The 17822-nt window shown below is 43.2% G+C and overlaps 1 protein-coding gene across 1 annotated transcript in view; it reads right to left on the reverse strand.

Annotated features, from left to right (window-relative positions):
• The window catches only part of BIN2 (bridging integrator 2), a 45983-nt gene extending 36256 nt beyond the window's left edge, over positions 1–9727 (reverse strand). The window contains exons 1-4 of the mRNA XM_038378168.2: positions 9577–9727; positions 3523–3603; positions 1946–2000; positions 570–664 (exon numbers count right to left, since the gene is read on the reverse strand). Of these exons, the coding sequence (XP_038234096.1) occupies positions 570–664; positions 1946–2000; positions 3523–3603; positions 9577–9654 (309 nt within the window). The 5' untranslated portion in view covers positions 9655–9727. The remainder of the gene's footprint in view (positions 1–569; positions 665–1945; positions 2001–3522; positions 3604–9576) is intronic.
• Between the last annotated feature and the right edge of the window lie 8095 nt (positions 9728–17822).

A 17822-nucleotide genomic window follows, 5' to 3' on the forward strand; every position in this document is an offset into this window, starting at 1 on the left:
GGGGGCTTTAGGTGCCTATATTAGAAAAAGCCCCAAAAATCGGGACTGCCCCTATAAAATCAGGACATCTGGTCACCCTAGTTAATTGTCAGTGATAAGGAAGCAGACCCAGCGAAAATGCTTGCCATGAGAAACCAGCAGCTAGAACTTGAACAAAAGCAAAAAATAGCTGATATGGAAGGAGAAGCTGCTGAAAGAGAACACCTGTGTTTTGAACATGAACAAAGAATGGCATATATTCGATTGCAGGAACTAGAAGCTAAGGCAGAAGTGGACAGACTTAAGCTCCAATTCAAAAGAATAAAGGAACAACAGGAACTGTATCATCTTGAAAAGCCTGCTCCTCTCAACAACAACAGATGGGGATAGATAGGTAACTGAGGCACAGAAGAGGTTAAGCGACTTGCTCAAGGTCATCCAGGAAGTCTGTGGCAGAGCAAGGACTTGAACCTGGTTCTCCCAGGTTAGTGCCCTAACTGGACGAGCTGTCTTCTTACTCCACCCTTCAATGGATGAAGATTTTCTAGTTAGTGTTTCTTGCCCAAGGGAGATTTCATCCCATCTCTTACCTCTGCAATGGCTTTCAAGTCCCCGTGTCCATCCCATTCCACATTGTAAATTTCATGCAGGGTTTCCGACACTTTCCTGGAACTTTCGTGCATCACTGGAAGAGACAACCCAGCATGTGGCAAACCTGCTACCATCCCAGAGTCATTAGCACCCCTTAAGCCAGCTTCCCGGCTGCATCATTAAGGTTTAGAGCTACCATTGGAGTCTCCCCGTGAAACCTACACACATCCCATAGGCATAAAAGACTGGGACATTAACAGAAGTCAGGCACCCAAGAGAATAAAACCCAAGGTGAACGTGGTGAGCCAGCAAGTTTGGGATAAGGAGAAAGCTGTCTGACTGGATCCAGGAGAGACTTCTGCAGTCTCAGAGCGAGGCACTGGATGGTGGGAGGCCACTGGGTAGCAGAGAGCTTCAAGAATCAATGCCAATCGCTTAAAATTCTTCTTCAAAAGCCGTTTCTAAATGTTGAGCTTTTCTAAGCCTCCCAGGGAATTGAGATGCACAGTTCCCCACTGAAATGAATGGGATGTGTGTCTAAATCCCCTAGGAAGGCTTTGAAAATTTCAGCCCCAAGACCGTAGACTTCCAACGCTGGGAGGCCTGGCAAATACAGGTAGGAAGGGTGGTCTGGTAGTGGAATTGGGACTCAGGAGATGTAGGTTCTACACCCAGCTCAGGCAAGACACTTAGTGTCTCTGTGCCTCAGTTTCTCATTTGTAAAATGCAGAGGATAGCACTGCTCTACCTCATAGGGGAACTCGGAAGATAAAGCCTATTAAGGGCAGCGAAACACTCAAACTACATTGATGGGGCCATATAAAAAAGTAGATACATGCCCATTTTACAGAGAGGGTCAGTGAAGAGAAGCAACTGTCCAAGGCCACAGAGGAAGCTCGTATAAAAGGTTAGATTAGAACAGGATGGTGCCTGGCTCCCAGACCTGGTTTGGAGTGCTAAAAAAAAATGTCATACTTATCTCTCTAAAACAAATGAGGCACCCAGTGTTGCCAACTCTTGCAATTTTATCTCAAGTCCTGAGTTATTTGATATTTTCCCTAAAGCCCCAGCTCCTGGAGTCATGTGGTTAGGTGTAAATCTCCGCTTTCGTTAAAAAAAATACAATAAAAAAAAAGCATGTTCCAAGACCTCATGGTTGAAGAGAAAGGCTTGACAATGTGATCCAAGCATGACTCTAGAGATTCAGAAGCCAAATAAAAAGAATCTCCATTTTTTTTTAAAAAATTCTCATGATTTTTAGGCCAGTCTCATGATTTTTCAAGGCTCGAGGTTGGCCACATGGTGTGTCAGTAGCGATGTAGCAGGGAACCAAGCAGCAAAAGGCAAGTTTGAAGAAGGAACTGAGGTTTCATACCTTTCACAGCACTGAGGAAAGCCTTAAGATCCTTGTAGAGTTTCTGGCCTTCAATCTGAAAAGCAAAGAAGAACAACAGCCAGGGTTTGTGTCAGCAGCTGGCGTTCTACTCTGCACTTCTATTACAAACAGCAAGAGGCAGAAATTCACCACATCAGCCACAGTGGGGAAGGTGAATGGAGCAAAGGGTGCGAGTAGGCTCAGAGAAATCCAGTGAAGAATCAAGGGTAGAGATGGCTGGACATTTTTTGTCAAATGGTTTCCTCATACAAAAAATATGCCATTATCGTAGAGATCAGAACATGTCAATTTCAACAAAATTTAATTGAAGAAAACCCCCGAAACAAAGCGTTTGGATGTTGTCGTCACATGCGGCTTTGTCCCGTTTCAACATTTCCAATGAAAAGTTTTTAAAAGGTGGCAACCGGAATGAAATGTTTCAATATCAGCAACGCAAACCATTTTGATGCACCTGATATGATTTTATTTGATTTTATTTTAAATTTTGTTTCATGAGAAAATTTTGAAATTTTTTGTTTTCATTCCATTTCAGAACAGAAAAAATTCAAAATTGTGGAATTTCCCACAAAATGGAAAATCCAGTTTCCAGCCAGTTCTAATCATGGAATCGTCCTGGAAGGGACCTCGAGAGGTCATCTAGTTCAGTCCCCTGCACTCATGGCAGCACTAAGTATTATCTAGACCATCCCTGACGGATGTGTGTGCAACCTGCTCTTAAAAATCTCCAATGATGGAGATTCCACACTAGACAATTATTCCAGTGCTTAACCATCCTGACAGTTAGGAATTTTTTCCTAAAGTCCAACCTAAACTGCCCTTGCTGTAATTTAAGCCCACTGCTTCTTGTCCTGTCCTCAGACATTAAGGAGAACAATTTCTCTCTCTCCTCTTTGTAATCAAGGGGCATCAGATGGTGGTGGTGGGACAAACCAAGAAGGTGGGATAAGGTAAACCTTGCAGATAAGTCAGAGCTGGACAGGGCAGGGCAGGGCAGGGCAGATTGTATCCATACAGGTATGTGTACAAGCATGACAGACTCCAAAGAAGGTGTGGGTCCATGGGGCATATTTCCTGTTCCTAACCTTTCATGACAATGGAGCAGGTTTCTAGCCAATCAGAAACCTGCATTTCTTTTTGTTGGAACCTTCATACCCATTTAACCTTCATGCTCCAGTTCCTGGGCTGGCTGCATCTGCCCTGCTAGAGTTCAAGCAGTGGCTGGTTACACCAGAGAGTGACGAGTGACTTTGAAAGAAAACCAGCCTCTCTCTTGCCCCACTTCCACTCTCCAATATCTCATCAGACACCCTCTCCCCTTAGTTCCTGACCTACTCCCCTTCCGCTATGTGGGAGATCCCCCACCTACTGCTCCTTGCTCCACATTTCAGGAGAATCCCCCTCCTCCAGATGTTCAGTGACCCCTCCCCCACATATTTCAGATGACCTCCATGTCCCTGCCCCTCCCATATTTTAGAAGACCTTTCCCCCACTCTCTGCCCCTATGTCTTTCAGGATCTTGTCTTCTCTCCCCTCTGCTCCCTTCAGTCAGACCCAACCTGTTGCTGCTGGAAATCATAAGCGCTTTGCTCGAATTGCTCATCTTTGGTTTCTACCGTCTTGCCCAGTTTCTGCAACACCTGGGGGTAAAAAAAGACACCAAGTTTAAAAAAAAATCTCCTTGGGAAAAGCTCTTAAACTATAAGGGGTGCTGTGAAGTTCCCATTTTAATCTCTCACGATGAGCATGTGCAGCACCTCGTACAATGGGAGATGGAGAATCTAGCCACTACTGTAATTAACAACAATTACTAATCATTTGAAAGTTATTTCCTTGTAATCTCTCATTCCATGTGCAGCACCTAGCACAAAGGGGCTCTGATCTTACCTGAGGCATCTAAGTGCTACTAATTGTATTAATGTTAATTTAAAAATTAGTCTCCTTTCAACTGGAACATGCGACTATTAGTAATTTTCAATTCTGCAAGTAGATTTCTAGATTAAGGCCAGAAAGGACCATTGGGATGATCAAGTCTTATCTTTTGTACAACACAAGGCAGAGAATTTTACCCAGCATTTCCAAAATAGATCCTGCTACCTATTTTGAATCTTCATCTTGTGTAATTTTCCAAATGAATTTCACTGAGGATGCAGATTTAAAAGGTCAATATTAGTTCATCTTTGAAGAAAAACAAGCTTCTGTTTGGCAAAAGCTTAAACTCGCTGAGGTCGAGCCACCTAGGGAAGACAACATGCAGTGGAATTTCAAAATCCCCTTTCCTCCGTTTGCATCGACGACATGCCAAAACAAATGGAACCCGTGCCCAATGCAGTGCTGTGTGCCCCCTAGTGGTGACTGGGCCACACAGAGACTGACAAGGTTTGCTGCAGCCTTGGCTAGCTCAGGTAGTAGAAACTCATACTCTTAGAGCCAGAGGTTCCAAGTCTGATCCCTGCTACTGACAACCCACCCAGGTGCATGATGTAGTGGGGGCCTGTAGGGAGATTTGAGCTGGCTTGGGACTTAGAAGGGACTTCCTCAGCCAAAAGAAGCGTGTAACATGTCCATTCCAGCGTGGCACTCTGCGCCCAGTGACCATCCATTCAGGGGCTCAGCCGAACGTATACTGCACTTGGGTAAGCCTTCACATTCAGAAATAGGGACTTAAGCACGTGCGTAAGTGCTTAGGTAAACAGAGATGTTTTTGTGACTTGAGGCCAAGTCAGAGCAGAATATCCAGCACCGGCTGCCATTTCTGAGACTCAGTTTTCTCTTTAAATCATTTTGAGCCTGGTGTTGTCTGAAGGTTCACAAGACTATATGGTTGGTAACATTATGAAGAATTGAAATAACTAGTCACTCTGTACTTGATAAAGGGGAAGCAGCCTATCTGGAGTCCAGGTCAGCTAACTTCTCCCCATGCCAGCATGTGCCGGTAAGTGACATGCCCAACCTCTGAGAGAACATCTGCACCTCAGAGCTTCTCTCTTCTCTCCTCTGGAGTTTCCCATCATTACTCACAAAATCCTCCTCCTCCTAAAAAGAATCCTCCCCCACCTCCCCCCCCAAAAAAAATCAAATAGCTTCAATTGGACACAGAGCGAAGGTCTGGGAGATTAAACCCAAATGGTGAGGAGCTTGAAATACAGAACACAGGAGGAGGCTGGCCTGCAGAAGTTGGTTTCTTTAAGCATCAGAGATGTGTGTGTTTTGTAGATTGCAAGGCCAGAAGGGACCATTGTGATAATCTAGTCTGACCTCCTGGATAAAGTACAATTTATGCTAGAACGGCCCCAAATAATTCCTTTGGAAGTAGAGCATCTCTTTTACAAAAAAACATAGTCTTGATTGAGAAATTGCTAATGATGGGTAATCCACCATGACCCTTGGTCAATCTTCCTAATGGTTAATTACCTTCACTGTTAAAAATGTATGCCTTATTTCTGGCCTGACTTTGTTTAGCTTCACCTTGACCCATTGGATCGTGTTGTACCTTTCTCTCCTAGACTGAAGAGCCCATTATCAAATATTTGTTCCCCAGGTAGGTGCCTAGCATCTCATCAGGAAGAGAGGGTTCCCCAGGAAAGCTGTGAAGGGACCACATCTAGACAGTCCCTTTCAGCAGAATCTGCACATATTATTAAGAGGGTAGCTGGCCCCGGATGTTTTGGGCAATGTGTAGAAATTCTATCCTGGTTATTGAATTACATGAAATATCTACAAGAGAAGAGGGCTCCATCCAATGAGCACAGAAAGAATTCAAACATCTGTGATGCATATGTGGCCTCCATGATCTGAGCGCCTCAATTTTTAATGTATTTATCCTCAGCACCCCTAGGAGTAGTGCTAGTGTCCCCGTTTTGCTGATGGGGAATTAAAGACAGAGAATAAGGGGCTTGCCAAAAGTCACCCAGGAATTCTGTGGAAGAGCAGGGAATCTACTTCAAGGGAAGCTAAGAAGGGACAATACACAATAATTTAGTCTCCAAAGGCTTTTCCAAACCACTTCCTCTCTCCCCTCCTAGATACCAAATGAAAATCCATGTTCTCATAGTTAAGCACACCACCACTTTCTGGTGCCCTCCAAAGTTTCTTGCTTGCGTTTGTGGTCAGACAAGCGCTAACGCCTTTCTGCATGTTCACACATCTGAATTTTGGAGGCGCAGAGCCAACGCTACCTGGGTGTAGCTGACAAACAGCAGCTAAGGCCCACAACTACCCAAACTTGCAAACGGCCATGAAGATTATTCCAGCTGGCAAGGCGATTTACAGGACGGTAAAATCTGAAACTGTGCTTCCCCAGAATAATTTCGTAGACGATGCTCCAGATGCCTGTGTGTGCACGCATGCAAATTTAGCACTAGAAACTGGTTGCAGTTTAGCGTCAGATTGACAGCCCTGGAAACCGGAGCCTTCTGGTTATCTCAGAGAACAAGTACAACATGGACAAGCTTCCCCACCCTACCTCTATTCTTACCTTGGATAGATCAGGTTTCAGAGTAGCAGCTGTGTTAATCTATATTCACAAAAAGAAAAGGAGTACTTGTGGCACCTTAGAGACTAAAATTTATTTGAGCATAAGCTTTTGTGAGCTACAGCTCACTTCATCGGATGCATTCAGTGGAAAATACAGCGGGGAGATTTATATACACAGAGAACATGAAACAATGGGTGTTACCATACACACTGTAAGGAGAGTGATCACTTTAGTTGAGCTGTTACCAGCAGGAGAGTGGGGGGGGGGATGAGGGGGGTTGTTGGTGAGTATTTGCTTCAGGTTGGGGGGCTATCTGTAAGCAAGGACTTGCCTGTCTCCCAAGTTCTACAACCTATCCTGAAGGACGACCCATCACTCTCACAGATCTGAAGCAAATATTCACCAGCAACCACACACCACACAACAGAACCACTAACCCAGGAACCTATCCTTGCAACAAAGCCCGTTGCCAACTCTGTCCACATATCTATTCAGGGGACACCATCACAGGGCCTAATCACATCAGCCACACTATCGGAGGCTCGTTCACCTGCGCATCTACCAATGTGATATATGCCATCATGTGCCAGCAATGCCCCTCTGCCATGTACATTGGCCAAACCGGACAGTCTCTACGCAAGAGAATAAATGGACACAAATCAGACGTCAAGAATTATAACATTCAAAAACCAGTCGGAGAACACTTCAATCTCTCTGGTCACTCGATTACAGACCTAAGAGTGGTTATTCTTCAACAAAAAAACTTCAAAAACAGACTCCAACGAGAGACTGCTGAATTGGAATTAATTTGCAAACTGGATACAATTAATTTAGGCTTGAATAGAGACTGGGAGTAGATGAGTCATTACACAAAGTAAAACTATTTCCCCATATTATTCCCCCCCCCCACTGTTCCTCAGACGTTCTTGTCAACTGCTGGAAATGGCCCACCTTGATTATCACTACAAAAGGTCCCCCCCCCCTTCTGCTGGTAATAGCTCATCTTAAGTGATCACAGTGTGTATGGTATGGTATGGTGTGTATGGTAACACCCATTGTTTTATATACACAGAGAACATGAATCTCCCCACTGTATTTTCCACTGAATGCATCCGATGAAGTGAGCTGTAGCTCACAAAAGCTTATGCTCAAATAAATTTGTTAGTTTCTAAGGTGCCACAAGTCCTCCTTTTCTTTTCTTGGATAGAGTGACACTGCAATCAGAGGTATCACTGCAGCACGTCAATATACTCAAGCTAGCTTTGATCTAGCTAACTTGGGTGACTAGCCCTAACCCATGCTATTGTGTCTTCACTGCTATTGGTACCCAAGTTAAGTACCCAGGATCCTGGATGGGCTTGTACAACTCATGCTGTCGTGGCTTCCTTGCTATTGGTATCTGAGTTAGCTAGAGCAAAGCTAGGTTGGGTATGTCTACATGTGCTGCAGTGAACGTAAGAATGGCCAGGCTGGGTCAGACCAAAGGTCCATCTAGCCCAGTATCCTGTCTTCCAACAGTGGCCAATGCCAGGTGCCCCAAAAGGAATGAACAGAACAGGGAATCATCACCCCCGGCGCCCATTCCCAACTTCTGGCAAACATAGGCTAGGGACACCATCCTTGCCCATCCTGGCTAATAGCCATTGATGGACCTAACCTCCGTGAACTTAGCTAGTTCTTTTTTGAACCCTGTTATAGTCTTGGCCCTCACAACATCCTCTGGCAAGGAGTTCCACAGGTTGACTGTGTGAAGAAATACTTCCTTTTGTTTGTTTTAAACCTGCTGCCTCTTAAAACCTCTGATTGCAGTGTAGACAGACCATTGGAATGGAAGGATAATTCATCCAATGTCCATGCAAACTTTGCTCCCTACTGAGACTACCAGCTGGGAAAAACTTATGTGACTAGTAGGCCCCATTCAATGAGACTCAGATACTATAGAAAGATGGAGGCCAGTTAGGGCTGCTCACATGAGAGGACTGATAGGATGAGGCTCACGGTAGCTAAATCAGAGCTAAACCATAATTTCTACTGCTGTAGTACCTAGAGAAGCCTTTAACAGGTCAGAGCTCCAGAACGCTGAGCACTGTAGAAACTTCTTATAAGACAGTTGTCCACTGGAAATCACCCCTAACTGATTTCCACGCAGGCCACCACCAGCCATCAAATGTCACTCAACCTAAGGGGGAGATTCAACACTAGTGACACAGAGGTGAAAGATTCAGCTAAGGATTTCTGTGCTTTGGTCAAAGGGAGATATGGTGATGGTCTGTCCTGACGAGGACAGCTTGGTTAATCCTATGCCAGAGTGAAACAGGCAAAAATCCTCTGCTTTCAGAGTTGCTGCACTTAAAAAGGGAGAAATACCAAGACTAGAGGAACCAGCAGAGGCCAGCTCTGTTTCTACCCACTTCCTGAGCCCAGCCCCCATCTCTTCCTGATACAGTTCATAAAAAGAGAGTTTAGGCGGTTGGCTCACGCTAGTATTTCTGGAGTTCACTCCACTTGCCAGCCCTCCTTCTGCCCTGTTCTGGGCTTGCTCTCCTTCCAAAGGAGCTGCCCTCAGCCACGCAGTACTTGCAGGCAACCGTCACTTGGCATCATCATCCGTGGCAGACACATTTTGGGTGACAAGGTGATAGTTTTGGGGAAGGTTTGGAGGGAAACAATGCAACTTAACTCCTCAGAGACCTTTGGAGATCGGTCGAATGAAGTCCCCCTCTAGTAACTATAGGTAGCACTCCATGGAAGTTAAGCCAGGTACACAGATACGGAGTTAATACTCCGTCTCTCTCTCTCTCTCTCTCTCTCTCATCATTTTTGTTACAAAGAGCTCCAGTCAACAGAGTTAAGCTCACTGGGAGCAGGACATCACCCTTGCTATCATCAAAGCAGCTGTCTCAGCATCATTTTTTCATAATACCGTTGAATTAGAAATTCCACAATGATTGCAAAAGCACTGGGACTTAGACACACACACACACAGGCTAGTGCTCAGAACACGCCTCCCACTCACTCACTCTGTTGCATAGCATGATTTCTCAGCTCCCGAAGCAGCTGGACAACTGAAAGGGGATGCTACGTTCTGAGCTTTCCTTGCAAAGGCACAAAGCAGTAACAAATGAATGAAGCGTACCTTCTCTTGGGCTCGGCTAAATCGCTTTTGGACCTGTTTTGCAAACTGCCCGGCTCCTCCTGTCTTGCCGTCTGCCATGGCTGCAGCTCACGGTGCAATTTCTATTTTCACTATGAACTTGTGGTTTTAAAGTTTTCTGGGGGAGGAAGTAAACAGACTGTCAGCTGCCACCATGCTCAGCATCCGCTTAAAAATAAGATCAGGGAGTGTTTCATTTCCATTGCTGAATGCTGAGCAGCCACTGTCTGGTCTGCCCAAGGAACGAAAGTTCTGTATGTTTGGCTGGTTGGATTTGGGTGGGTGAGACGCTTGGCTAGAAAGGGTTAAACATCCTGCAAAATAAGTAACCAGAAGAAATGTGGGGAGATAATTTGTGTATTTACATATGTCTGAGTAGAGTGGACAAGTAATCAACAGTCCCTGTCTATGCTGTATTCTGATAATTCAGAGGTCAAAAGAACATCTTATGTAAATGAATTGTAAACACGGGACATCTCAGTATTTATCTCTCTTTGAAATGTACTGTGAACGGTGAACAAACAAGCAAATGGCCTTATGTTAATTCGTATAGCTAAGTACTGGTGATGGACCTCCTTCAAAGTCATCCTAATTACCTTTCGTTCACTGAGGAATTCCAACTTGTCAAAATACATGAAATTATATAAAAGATCCTGGGTCCTATAACAAAGTGGATGGTTCTCTTGGTTTTTTCAGTGGGCTGCATGCAGTCGGGGTGGGACTCAGTTTCCCCAGGCGTTATTGGTTTAACGAGATGATGGGAGAGGGGGTTTGTTGTTACAGAGGACCAGTGACGGAACTTGGGACCCCGGCCAATGGCCTGGAGAATGGAGACCCCAGCGACTGGGGACCTGGTGGCCCAGCTCGGGAGTCACAGCTGGTTCTGGCCAGTGGGAGAATAATGGGCTGCGAAGAGAGGACCCCGGTGACCTGATCTGCTGGTTCCAGCCAGAGGCGGACAAAGGCCGGCTGAGAGGAGAAGCAGTCCAGGTGACTCTGTTTACCTGGATAGAAGACAATGGACAGAGGCGGGGTTTGGGGGAGGTGATATCATCTGCCCAGCTGGAAAGCACAGGGTCTCTGGACTGGAGAGAGGGAGCAGGCAGAGCTCACCTGGATGCAGGAGAGACTTAGACGTGCTGTGCTGAGGGAGGCCAGGCCTGAGAGTTTCCTATGCTGGGTTCAGACGCTCAATAAACCCTACTGTTTTCCGTTGGCTGAGAGTCACTCTGGTCTAGAGAACAGGGTTGCATTATTCCCTCTGGGAGCGGAGGCCCCAGGGGTCTGGAGTGAGTGGACTCTCCCTGAGGTGTGCTAAGGCTCAGAGAGGTGCAGTTCCAGAAGGTGGAGGGTTTTTAACCCTCAAGAGAGAGTGAACCCCTGAGAAGGGCTGTCACACTGAAGGGGGTTCCCTCCAGGGACCACCCGGGCCAAGAGTGGGCACGACCTGTGAGTCTGTGACAGGTCCCGATTCTGTTATCTCAGATCTGCTTAGACTTCATTAGGGGAAGTTTGAGTCACAAGACTGAGGTCCCAGTTATGCTGGTATGCCCTGAATATGAGATTTGGACATTGGACTATGACCTATGAACTGAATTCTAAAGGAACTTTTTGCAACTACAAAGCTCACCATCTTTGCTATGAATCTGCACCTCAATTAGTTGAGCTCATGTCTGTATGTATATTGATCTTTTAATCATAATCTCTCTCTCTCTGTTTTTTAATACATTTAAGTTTAGTTGATAAGAATTGGCTGCAGTGTGTATTTGGGTAAGATCTGAAACATGCATTAACCTGGGAGGTAATGTGTCTGATCCTTTGGGATTGGTAGAACCTTTTCTTTTGTATGATGAAATAAGATTTACAGAAATTTTCATTATATTTGACATGGGTACCTGCATGGAGGCCTGAGGCTGGATCACTTTAAGGGAACTGTGTTGTTTGGACTTCTGAGCAACCAGTAAGGTAATAGAGAAGCTGTTTCATGCTGGCTTGGTAAATCTAAGTATTGGAATATCCACCAGCTTTATGGGGATTGTCTGCCCCGCTCTTTGCAGTTCACCCTAATTGATTGACCACAGCTGGCTCCCCACTAGGACCCCGGTTACAGTGGCATAGTCATGCTTGCATACACATTACCACAGGTTAACTGGGTTTTTGGATCAGAACCACACGTTTGTCAAAATTTTATTTTGATATTGGATAGTTTAAGAGTTAAAAACAGTTACAGTGAGTGACCCATGATCAAGATCCTGACAGAAAAAGCCTGGAAAATTGTGCTCAAAGAGGGGGTTGTCTTAAGAAAAAGATCCCAGAGCAGGAACTGAGAAATCTGTTAATTGCCAGTGATAAGGGGAAGCAGACACAGTGAAAATGCTCGCAGTGAGAAACCAGCAGCTAGAGCTTGAACAAAGAAAAAATGCTATATGGAAGGAGAACCTGCTGAAAGAGACCACCAGTGTTTTGAAGATGAACAAAGAATGACATATTTGATTTCAGGAACTGGAAGCTAAGGCATAAGTGGACAGACTTAAGCACCAACTGAAGAGAATAAAGAACAACAGGAACTGTATCATTCTGGAAAGCTAGCTCCTCTCAACAGCAAAGATGGGGATAGAATCTATCCAGTTTGTAAGAATGTTTGTACGTTGTTTGACGCTAAGCAGCTGTCTGTGTGTAACCAAATTTACCCCAACACTGCCACTTTTATGTAAATGCTTTTACTGTGAGCTCAGGTGAAGGTAACCCCATAACTTGTGCAGAGAATGTAAAAGTCAATGGAAAAAGCTGTTTAGAGCAAATTACAGCTTCTAACATCACTCTTGTTAGAACAGATTTTGTCAAAGAGGAAGATTATTTACCAGATAAGTGCGAATATTGTAATCCTCTATGAGTTTATTGGTTTCAGAGTAGCAGCCGTGTTAGTCTGTATTCGCAAAAAGAAAAGGAGTACTTGTGGCACCTTAGAGACTAAAAAATTTGTTAGCTTTTCTTTTTATGAGTTTACTGTAAGTGTGCCTTGAGCCAGAATCCATCTTGAATGGAATGGTGTTAAACATGAAGTTATAGCTGGTGTAAGGAAGTTATTGCCTAAGGATCTTTTGATGGGGGATGAGATTAAAGCTTTGTTCAGTCAGGTTAACATAAATCAGTCACAGGAAAGAAATATTCCTAAACCTGTATCTATTGGGGCAAGGATTTGCCTATGGAGGGTTTCTCCAAATGTTTGTCTGTGCAAAGAAGCAGTGAAAACATGGAAGAAATTTCTGATTGTCTGTCTGGTATCTCAGAAGTGAATCTGGCATTAGATAAGGCTCAGGAAGATGTTTCTCTAGAGCAAATTAAATTTGGTGATCAGGTTAAAGCCCTAACTGAGGAAAGGGTACATAGTCTTGGTAAGTGATGGATTGTTGGCAAGGTTAGTGGAACATGAGTATCCCTATACCTTACCTGTTAGTACAAGGAAACGGTCCTGTGTCTGTTAGGGGTAATGACTTGCCTATGAAGGGTGCTACCCTAATCTCCAAGCAATTGTCCGTGAACAGCCATGTGTGCTGGGACAAAGGAAAGGATATCCCAAGGTATTTGTCTGTTAAAGGGGGAATGTTTCTCCATCTCTTTTCTGTTTGTAGAGCAGACAGAAAAAGCTTGTCAGCCTATGATGGTTGAAAATTTATCAGATAACCCAGGGCTGATTCTGATACAACTAAAGCCCAGGAAGGAAGTGGTCCCGAATGTGTGTCTGCTAGGGAAGATGACATTGCAACTAGGTTGCATCCAGTTGATGTCATAAATAGTTCCCAGAGACCAAGTGATTCTGGTGCTTCTATTTTGCCTGTTGCTGGGTAAAGATACGGCATCCTTGCCTGATCAGGGTGATATCATAGCCAGGGCACAAGAAAAACATGAAGGTGATTTGACTATGTTACCCACTGAGAGTGTGGAAACTTGTAACAAGGAAGAGAATACTTCTAATCTTTTGACTATGAAGTCTAGCAGTTTACCTGTAAGGGGGTTTTGTGAAAATCCTACTGATGGGTCAGAAGTGATTCTGGATTTAAGTGAAACCCAGAAGAAGTTTGTTGTTGCTCAGGAAAATGTTCCTTTAGAGCAAGCCCTAGGTGAAAAGGGTAAGGGCAGAATTTCTTTGAAAAGTGAGTTGTTACTTAGAAAGATTCACGAAGAGGAAAATCTTCAGGGTAATTCTTGCAACTGATGGGTTTGGAAGTGATTTGATTGAGTTAACTCAGGGTGAATCACTGTATAGAGAAAAAAAAAAGGAGGACTTGTGGCATCTTAGAGACTAAAATTTATTTGAGCATAAGCTTTCGTGAGCTACAGCTCACTTCATTGGAGCTCACGAAAGCTTATGCTCAAATAAATTTGTTAGTCTCTAAGGTGCCACAAGTACTCCTTTTCTTTTTGCGAATACAGACTAACACGGCTGCTACTCTGAAACCTGTCTGTATAGAGAAAGTAACAGTTTGTTTGGGAGACTTGTTTCAGTTTCTAACTGCTAGAGTCTTTCTGAGGTGTATAGATCCAGGGCCAATCAGAGGGGGGGCCAGGAGGGCCATTTGACCTGGGCCTCAAGCTCAAAGGGGGCCTCAAATTTAGACACTTGTTAATTTTTTGGCATTTGATAAGTTTCGCAACTTGTTTTTATGCGCACCTTTATCCGACCAAAATGTGTGTCTCACACACACACACACACACACACACACACACACACACACACAGAGCTCAGAGCTGCAAATTTAAGCAAATAAGAGATGTGATTTGGTAAAAGAATTTTTTTTGTTAACTGATATAGATTGTGTCATATTAAAGAGTTAAAAATTTTCATAAATATTAATTAAAATACATTAGGTCTGTTGGCACAAGATTAGACAGTGATGAATGTGTCCTCTCAGATCAGCCGATTATATAAGCAAACGACTACTAGTGGCTGGTGCTGGATCAAGTGAGTGTTGAAAGGTAGAGAATTGTTACATTTTAGTGTCCTTGTAGTTTTACATCTAGTTGACTAAGGAATTATTTGTGTGTGAGAATACCTCATTATTATTTTCATATTGTAGCTAAAAGAGGTGACTGGTTGGTTGGTTGAGCCCTGGCTTGGTAGCTTGGCCATCATCATAGGCTTTTGGAGTCTATAGGCCCAGCTTCAAAGTGAGAATTTGTGAGAACAGTCTTGTACAGTGAGTTTCGGAGGACACGTTTTAAATTTTTGGACATTATCCCTGTGTCTGTATCTGTGTTTACTAGATAGATAGATAGTCATCCCTTTGTCTTCAGCTCAGCCTGTTATATTATAGCATGTGTGCTTGAATTTTGATTCAGGGAGAAGGATAATAACCGGTTTCATTTTGTGTTCTTAATTAGTATTCCTTCGTTTTAAGTCTTTTCAGCTTTTGTGTACCATTCAGCATTTGTGTACGTTTACAGTAGAAGATTCAAGTGTAGATAAGCTACTTATTTACAGAAGAATATTTCAAGTGTGGATAGGTTACATATTGACCAGATAAATCACTATGAAAAGGAGATTTGAAAGTGGTGAAAACAACTGAGTGAAGCAGCAGCTAAGAGCTCAAAGCCAATAATTTCATTTCTCAAACCACTGGAAAAAACACTCCTTATCCAACAAACAATGCTACAGATAATGAAAACTCCGCAACTACAAAAGGTGATATTTCAATGCCAATACCTGAACATGAGGACAGTAGTCAAGAAGGAGATGTGCCAACAGTAACAGATGCAGCAGAAGATCCTGTGTACGATCAAGAAACTCAACAGCAACAGGAAGATGTAGATCTTATGCAGCAAGAGCAATTCATGAGTACTACAGGTTTGACTGTGAATGACATTGGAATTATCGACAAGAGCAATGCTGCCCAAATGCAATCTTTTCTTCAAATTAGTTGTTTTGAAATACCAAGTAACGTTCCACGAGATGCTGATAATCATGCTTTCCCTACTCATCTGCTGACTAAAACTCTTCCAAATGGTGAGACCTGCACAAGAGACTGGTTATGCTGGAGTACGGAAAAACAATCTTTGTCATGTGCACCCTTTTGAACAACAGTGCTGAAAATGCATGAGTTCTCTCTGATCAATCAGGATGGAGCATCAACAGAGGTTGGAGAAAGTTGAAAGACCGAATACCATCACATGATGAGTTCAACGTCGCACAAAGAAAACTATGTTGCAAGGAAATCAGCCAGTAGGGCAGCATCAGCTGAAAGTTCACTCCTGACTGAACTCTCTACAGAAACTAATAACTGGAAAAAAAACTTTGAGCGCATCCTGAACGTCATCCTTTTTCTTTCTGAGCGGGGACTGACTCTTTGGTTCCAGTCAACATATTGGTGATCATGCAAATGGCATAGTTGAGCTCCTCAGCAAATATGACACACTTTTATCAGAGCATGTTAAACATGTTAGAGAATTGCAAGAGAGTCAAAAGCGCATGCAAGTCCATTATCTCTCCACACGCAGACAAAACGAGTTTATTGAGCTATGTGGGTCATTTGTATAAACAACAATTCTTGAGATTCGAAATGCCAAGTATTTTTCAATCATTGTGGATGCCACTCCAGATTGTTCTCACAAGGAACAGACTACTATGCTTATTCGATATGTTAAGATTGCAGACAGCTCAAAATTTTCAATTGAAGAAAGGTTTATTTTGTTTGATAGTTTCACGAGAAAAACTGAAAAAATTACTGCTCGAGTACTAGCAATTCTAGAAGGTTTTAAATTAGATTTTCAAGTCTGCATTGGTCAAGCCTATGACAATGAATCCAATATGGCTGGGATATACAAAGGTGTACAAGCAGTTCTGATTGAGCATAATTCAAACTATTTTCTCCAGCTGTGGAAACCACACACTAAACCTTGTAGGTGTTGACTGTACTGAATCATGCAAGGAGGCAATTACTTACTTTGGAACTGTTCAGCAAATATACAATCTCTTCAGTAGCAGTCCACAAAGGTGGGAAATTATGAAGCAATATCTTCCTGTTTCACTGCATGGGATGTCCAAAACTAGATGGTCTGCATGGATTGATGGTGTTCAGCCAATTGCACAGCATTTGAATTAAGTGAAAAAGGCTTTAAATGAGCTCGAATCTCTCAATCTCACTGCACAGGCTCGAACTGAACTTCAGCCTATTCAGAAGCACATGTCCAAATTTGAATGCCTTCTGATGTCATCTTTATGAATGAAGCTACTTACAATGATCCATCAAACTAATCTAGTAATTGAAGCACATAATGCTACACTTGATGTTGAGAGGGATAATACTGAAAGTCTTATCAATGACATTCAACAGATTCATGAACAATGGGATGCGAGCCCGACTGAGTCCAAATCAGTAGCACAGAATATCGGCATTTCATCTGAGCTCTCCACCAATTGCAACTTACTTACTGAATCTGATGCCGAGCAATGTTATAGGGTCAATGTCTCCCTTGTCGTCATTGACTCTATTCAATCAGGTCTCACACATCGATTTGAGTCACTGCGACTAATTTATACTAATTTATTCTTTGGCAGCTCAAAAGAATGAGTAATGAAGACATGCAGCTGAACAATTTCAGCAACAGTACAACAAAGAAATCTCAAAAGATCTCAGTAACGAGGTCATCTTCCTCAAACGAATATATTCCACAAACTTTAAATTGGATTGCAAGCCAAAGGAATTGCTTCAAGAAATACTCAAACTTAGACTCTCTGGGGTGTTTCCTAATATCACAATTGCATTGCGTATTTTTGTCAATTTGTCTGCAACAGAGGCTTCAGGTGAACGCACCTCCAACGGGTTGAAGAAGGTAAAGAACTATCATCGTTCAGCTATGGGACAAGAGCGTTTGAACGGGCTTGCCATGCTTAATATCAACTGTGACGCTGCATGAAAGCTAGATTTTTTTCCTCAATAATTAGTGCATTTGCACAGAAAAAGGCTAGAAAAGCATTTGTTAAATAAAAAAAATTCAAATTATGTCTCACTTTTTTTGGTGCCTTATTTTGTTTTCATGTGTTATTTTTTATTTTTATTATGGCTAGGGGCCTCAAAAGCTGGAAGTGGCCCGGGCCTCTCTGGACCTCTGGGAGGGCCTGTGTAGATCCACTGACTCTGCTTTAGAAAGACCTAGTGTGGATAGCTTTGAAAAGGTTTCAAATTATATAAAAATGGTTAGGGAATTTAAACAGCCCTATAAGCTTAACC

This window comes from Dermochelys coriacea, chromosome 20 (assembly GCF_009764565.3).
Source record: "Dermochelys coriacea isolate rDerCor1 chromosome 20, rDerCor1.pri.v4, whole genome shotgun sequence".
In the NCBI taxonomy this organism is placed as follows: Eukaryota; Metazoa; Chordata; order Testudines; family Dermochelyidae; genus Dermochelys; species Dermochelys coriacea.